The following is a 7018-nucleotide window of genomic DNA, read 5'->3' as shown; positions in this document are numbered from 1 at the left end:
CCCGAGATACACGGTTAATGGGGACCGAAAACGGCCGCAAAATACCGCGTATCTCGAATTTCCGCGTAAGTCGAATCTCGTGATTTCCAGCAAAAATATCACTAATTTTCGTGTAATTTTGCAAGAAGGAGGCGGTTTTAGTCACTTCATGAATTATTTGATATGATTCTGACTGAATATAACAGTTTTAAACCTTTTGAAATAGTTTTGAACATTCGATCAAAACGGAAATTATTTGGCAATTTACAATTGATGTGTCAAATCAGTACAATTTGCTCAAAGAACTGTCAAAATTAGAAAACCGCGTATCTCCGAATCCGCGTATAAGAGGTACCGTGTATCTCGGGGACCGCCTGTAATATTTCGATACATTGAGGTCGTTTTTGAGTATTTTGTAATGAATTTAGTTTTTGAACTCTCAAATATGGGAACAAAACTTTTAAAATAAAAAAAAAAAACACATTTTGTTCCCGAATGGACGTACCCGGTCGTATGACGTTTTGATACAAATGCCAAACAATAATTTTATAAAAAAAATTTTATGTTTCAATCATACTTTCGAAATTATGACCGGGAAATTTTAAGAGTTTTTTCTACAATGCTGCAGCCTTCAACAGGAAACAAATATAATTTCTAAAAAATGACTTCGCTAAAATCGTTCTCAAACTCGAAAGAAACAGCCACCGTGGTATAAACGCGCGCTGCTGCAGCACACAACATTTCGTGCAAGATTTGTGCTGAAACGTCAAGTGAAAAGGAAAGCAGAAAAAAGAAGACAAGCAAATCAAGCCAACAATTTCGGTCTCGGAATTTTGTGGGATTTTTCATCGGTAAAACTTGTTCCTACAGCGTACGAAAGGGGTGTGTGTGCCTCGGTTCCTTTCATCGCCATACCAGCAACGGAACGCGGAACCCAGCAGCATTTGCAGCGTGAAAGGATGAGCCGCAATGGAAGGTACGGTAGATTGTTGTAACCTTTTGCTTTGCCATCTTGTGACCCCGCATCCGGGATGCACGCGTATGTGTGTGCGTGTGTTGCATTTTTGTAAAGCTGCTTCTGCTGGGGGTGCAAGATTTTGCAAAATCCCCGACCCTACCCACCTTGAACCATCGATGCCACAAGGTCATCATCAACGTCGGTGGTATGAACCATTGCATTCACTGTTTCATTCTTTCCCGTTTTTTCCCTCCTCACCCCTCCCTTCCCCGACAGGCGTCGCAGTCGAAGTAGAAGTCCCCGGGGCCGGGGTGGACTGCCGGGTAGCCGGTACGAAATCGGCAAACTGCAAACGCTCCGACCCGTCCAGTGGTCCCAGGTGAAGCTGGACCCGATCGTGCGCGAACCGTACCGTTCCAAGGCAACGTACCGGCGGTCCGAGCGCGAGATCTCCGAATGGCGCCGATCGAAGGAAATCACCACCAAGGGCCACGACATCCCGGACCCGATCTTTACCTTCGAAGAGTCCGGCTTCCCGGCGGAAATCATTGACGAGCTGCGGTACGCCGGCTTTACCACGCCCACGCCGATCCAGGCCCAGGGCTGGCCGATTGCACTGTCCGGCCGGGATATGGTCGGCATCGCGAAAACAGGCTCGGGGAAAACACTGTCCTACCTGATCCCCGCCCTGATACACATCGATCAGCAGCCGCGGCTTCGCCGTGGCGACGGGCCGATCGCGCTGATACTAGCGCCAACGCGCGAGCTAGCGCAGCAAATCAAACAGGTGGCGGACGACTTTGGGCGGGCGCTGAAGTACAAAAACACCTGCCTGTTTGGCGGTGGGAAAAAGCGCAAGCAGCAGGACGATCTGGAGTACGGGGTGGAAATCGTGATCGCCACGCCCGGCCGGCTGATTGACTTTCTGTCTAGCAACCAGACGAACCTGCGCCGCTGCTCGTACCTGGTGCTGGACGAGGCGGATCGTATGCTGGACATGGGGTTCGAGCCGCAGATACGCACCATCATTGAGCAGATCCGTCCCGACCGGCAGACGCTGATGTGGTCGGCCACGTGGCCCGACATCGTGGCCCGCCTCGTGAAGGACTATCTGAAGGACTACGCGCAGATCAATGTGGGATCGCTGAAGCTGGCGGCGAACCACAACATCCTGCAGATAATCGACGTTTGCCAGGAGTACGAGAAGGAGTCGAAGCTGAGCATACTGCTGCGCGAGATAATGGCCGAGAAGGAGTGCAAAACGATCATCTTCATCGAGACGAAGAAGCGCGTCGATGATATCACGCGCAAGGTGAAGCGGGACGGTTGGCCAGCCCGCTGTATCCATGGCGACAAATCGCAGAACGAGCGTGATGCTACATTAAACTGTACGGTGGCGTATGAAAAGTGTAATGAAAGGAACAAAATTTAATATTTCATTTTGTGGAATTTGTTTTACAGCATTCCGTTCGGGAAGGACGCCGATTTTGATTGCCACCGATGTGGCAGCACGTGGTCTAGGTGAGTAGTTTCCTTTTAACCCTTTTGATACAGTGATTGCGAATTCGTGTGGCAAAAAGGTTGTTATTAGGTAATGTTAAGGGTTAAAACCAAGTTAAGTGAGGTCGTTCAATCACGTGAAGATAACTCAAATTTAATTGCATGATCTTGGAAAATTATCTGTAAGGTGCAATCAAAAAGTGTAAGTCAAATGCCAGGGATAACAGATGCTAGGTTGCAATTTTGCTATCGGAAAATGCAATTTCTTTATGTAAATTACCAGACGTGTTAAAATAGTGAAGAGTGATATCAATCCAGAAACTGACATATTCTGCCAACCAAATCATGAATTTAATGGTGTTTATTTAAATCTCGTGCAACTTATTTGCTCCCTTCTTTTCTCTTCCCGAGTACTGAAAGCATAACAAAAAAAAAAAAAAACGAAAGCTAACAAGTAAAACCCGGCCTCCCCTTCTATCCTTCCAGAGGCACACACTCACGTCTGCCTTGAAGAGAAGCGTTCGGCCGTTCCGTACCCGGCCGTAGCGCCCGGGAGCACTGAACAGGCTGGCGGTTTTTGGTAGGGGAAGAAGGATAGCCAACCAAAGCCAAAGGTGGTTAGCCAGGTGTGTGGTGACGGTCATCGGTCATCCTGCGCCCATGGCCGGTGCGTTTGTTGATGCGATCGTGCCGAATCGTGTCGTCTCTCGCTACTTCCGGCTCATTGGGAGGGAAGGATTCAGAGAACACGCATCCGTGTACGCGCATCACCCGTCCCATCTCGTCCTCCCATGCGTGTGTGTGTGTGTGGCCCGGATTGTGTAACCGCGACCCATGGGATGTGGTGGGCCCGTCGGCGTGACGTGCTAGCGGAGTGCAATGAATCGGCGATGAAGCCCCAGCCAGGAGAGACCTGACTGACCGATCGACCGACCGGCCGGCAACAGCAAATCGATGCTCGGCGGGCGCTGTGACTGGCGGCTTGGCAAACAAGTTGCGTTGGCGTCTATGCTGGTCGATGTCGTCGGTGAGCTCGGTCGGTCTTTCCGGGCTTGAATCGCTGTCGCTGTTGGCACTGTCGCTGCTGCTGCTACTGCTACTACTGCTACAGCTGCCAAAGGTCCGACTTCAGTCACTACGACTTGCGTTCTGCTGCCAGGGCTGTCTCTTCTGCCGCTGTTCCGCTTCCGAGCTGCATCAATCGTCGAAGGATGAGCACATGTACACCGTGGGAAACTTGCGGAACGTCCAGGAATGGAATGTGAGGAGCGGCGCACGCAAGCAGCGAGTAGTAGCGGCGACAGTTCGGCCAATGGTGCGGCAGTTCTCCACGCCAGGGATCCCGCTCCAACCAGGCAGACTTCTTCAGGTCTTTTCCGTCGTTGGAATCACCTTTTCGGTCACCACGTACCATTCGGTGAATCGATCGAAACGGGTGAGCGTTGGCGTTCGCAGGTCGCTGCGGCGGCGACGGCACCGACGGACGAGCACGGCGACACAAATGCAGCGACGGTGGCAGGCGGCGTCTGCGTTGGTGGAGCAGTAACCGGCAACAGCAGCACGCGAGCTCGCTGGCTACTCCGCTCTGCCTCGCCCGGCACATCGCTGTGTGCGATGCATCCAGCCCACCAGCACACAAAGTCGAGTGAGAAAATTGCTTGAGAGAATGTTAGATGCAACCGCCGGAGCGTGGTCCAATTGATCCAGGTTGATCCGTTAAGTTCATTAGCAAACAAAACAAGCAGACCGGGGTTTGTCTTTCCCCAAAATCCCTCAAACCACTTCAGAAGAGTCCCACAAAACAAAAAGCAAAAAAAAGAAGATTACAACTCTTTCATTATTTTCTGTTAGCCTTGTTTATGTTTGCCTTGCCGGGTGGAATGCAGCCCGAAAGGAACGTATTTGTTTCTCTTTTGTTAGTATCTCGTCTCTGCTCATACATCTACACTTTTTCCACGCGTCGACAATCCTAAACTACACTCCTTCATCGACGCGGCAGTACAGTCCTTCCTTACGCAACGCAAAAAAACCGGCGAAACGTAAAGCCCCTTCCCTTTCATTGTTTTTTTTTTGTGTTTATGAAAACGATAGGGTTTAACTGCGTGTTTGGCTGTTTGCTGTTTTGTGCTTTGTTTGATGTGTGTTACTCAGTCCAACTAATGAGCCTTTTTATTCGTCCTTTCTATTTAACCGATACACCCTTTCCGCCGGTTTTATGCTGTGCAGACGTGGACGACGTAAAGTTTGTAATCAACTTTGACTTCCCGACCACCTCGGAGGACTACATTCATCGCATTGGGCGCACGGGACGGTGCAATAACACTGGCACAGCCTACACGTTCTTCACCCCGAACAATGCCTCGAAAGCGCGCGATCTGGTCGATGTACTGAAGGAGGCAAAGCAGGTGATCAATCCAAAGCTGGTCGAGTTGGCAAGCATGAAGGTCAAGGGCAAAGGTACGTAAGCTACTCAGTCGCGCAGTCGAACCAACACACGCTAACGGCTTTCCCGTTCGTCCCACCCGTTTAGGCAATCGACACATGACAACGCGCTATCCGCGCGAGCGCCGATCGCGCTCCAGATCGAAATCTCGCTCACCGGTACGAAGCAGGCGGCCGGCGGGCCTGTCAGACCGGCGCCGATCTCACAGCCGGTCCCGATCCCGTTCGCGGTCTCCGGTACGCCGCTCGCCTGTGGGTGGCCGGCGGGACGTTCGCACCAGAGGGTCGTCGCCCGGCCGGCGCAGCATTTCGCGCAGTCCGCGACGCAGCGGAAGCGGTAGCCGGCGTCGCTTGCTTCCTCCGGCAGCGCGTAAAGCTTCTCGTTCGCCGCCGCCCAGCCGCAGCCCGGTCGCCTCTAGCCGACGGGTGAATGGGCGCGAGCAGAAGAATGGCCGTTCGCTGAGCCGCGAGCGCGAGCGTGATCGCGATCGTGAGCGCGAACGGGATCGAGACCGGGGAGACCGTGATCGGGATCGTGGGCGGGAGAGCAACCGAGATCGAGATCGTCGCCGGCGCAGTCGAAGTCGTAGCCTTAGCCGCAGTCGTAGCCGCAATGGCAACGGCAGAGCGTCGTCGTACGATCGATACTAGCTGAGCGGAATGAGTGCCGACGCGTAGAAGAACAACGCGTCAAACTATAAATGGCATTGCAATTGCCATTCGGTGTAATTCAGTGTGGAGTTATTGCGCAAAGATAGGACAATGAAGTTTTCGAACTACTGTAACTACCGTAACCTTCCTCTGAGGAGCATTGTATACAGAAATTTCTTCGTTTTTTTTAACCGGCAGACAATCGTCGGACTCAGTAATCAATCATCATTTAGTGAGCAAAAGTATTACGCAAACAACTTTGAACAATCGAAACAATTCCTATTGTGAAGGAGAAGAAGCGTAGGGAGAGGTGATACATTTTCCCAGCACGAGGATTTACTTGTCAAACACACAATCCTCGCCTTTAGAAATAATAATAAAAAAAGAAACAGATAGATTAAAGGTAGGTGAAAGAGAAGTATCGATGATGAAGAAGAAGTTAGAAAGGCAGAAGCGATGAGCCGCGTTGCAATTCCGGAACATACATCTCCGAGGAGCGCAAAACAAGTAGAGTGAATGCATTTTATGGTTTTGTTTTTATCACCACACACTATTTAATTGTAAGCTGTGTGGTTAGACAGCCGAGTGTGCACCGATTGCAGGCGAACATGTCTGCGAGACAGCACCGTATATGAAGGTATCTGAAATGCACTTGCACGTTGGAGAGCTGCAACTGAGCGTAAGGAGCCGCCCAGGGCGAACAAAGCAAAGCTTAGGAGCTTTCGTATTTGAGAGCCATATTGAAGTGCACGTGTTGGTTTCATTTAGCCGTAAAAGGATTCTCCTCCATTCCTAGCCCCGTTTATGTATCATAAATATATATGAAAAGGAATTACCTACATACTTGCATTCATAGGCTCTGCATTTTTCTCTCATTTCTGCAGTTTGTTTGAAATTCTTCGTTACTCGAAACCGTTATTTAGGGCACAGTGTTGCAGTGAAGTTGATCTGGATTATTAGTTACGTACGAGCAGAGTTTAAATCTTGTACTCGTTTTAAAAGCTTAATGTAAAAGGGAGTTTTGCTTTTAGTTTTGGTTTAGATCTTAATCTAACGAAAGAGAAAGATAGTCGTGCACTGAACCCAGCGAAAGAGAAAGAGAGGAAAAGCAAAAAGAGAATGCATTTTCAACTAATGTGGTGTGTGTTCGAATTTGTCTAACAAAATTTTCGATATGAATAAATGTACGCATATGCAAATGGTTTCGTTTGTAAAAGTATTTATACTTTCGATGATTGTTGATCCCAGTTCTTTTAATGTCCCTTTGGATGTAGGCCTGTCCTACACTTCTTTTAATGTTTTGTCATGTAACATGGCTTGAGGCCCCATCGCTTAACGTCTTCCGTTATCATATGCTTTTTGTCTTTTTTGTATCATAACCTCGTGGAAAACAAGTGGATACTGTCTGTACAGATTTCAAAGCGGCATTTGACAGTATATTTTTATCTCTCCTAGTTGCTAAGCTGCAAACACTAGGCTTCGGTGGTA

General features: G+C 49.4%; 1 protein-coding gene across 1 annotated transcript; it reads left to right on the top strand.

Annotated features, from left to right (window-relative positions):
- Nucleotides 1-687: 687 nt before the first annotated feature.
- LOC1276058 (uncharacterized) lies at nucleotides 688-6749 on the top strand. The gene is made up of 5 exons (XM_061641545.1): nucleotides 688-955; nucleotides 1214-2325; nucleotides 2399-2458; nucleotides 4664-4894; nucleotides 4968-6749. Exons 1-5 carry the CDS (start codon nucleotides 939-941, stop codon nucleotides 5528-5530), a joined length of 1983 nt encoding a protein of 660 aa, XP_061497529.1. The 5' UTR covers nucleotides 688-938; the 3' UTR covers nucleotides 5531-6749.
- Nucleotides 6750-7018: the final 269 nt, after the last annotated feature.

This window comes from Anopheles gambiae, chromosome 2 (genome assembly GCF_943734735.2).
Source record: "Anopheles gambiae chromosome 2, idAnoGambNW_F1_1, whole genome shotgun sequence".
In the NCBI taxonomy this organism is placed as follows: Eukaryota; Metazoa; Arthropoda; class Insecta; order Diptera; family Culicidae; genus Anopheles; species Anopheles gambiae.
Note: the sequence above shows the minus strand (reverse complement) of the source record. Positions and strands in the feature narration are given on the sequence as shown.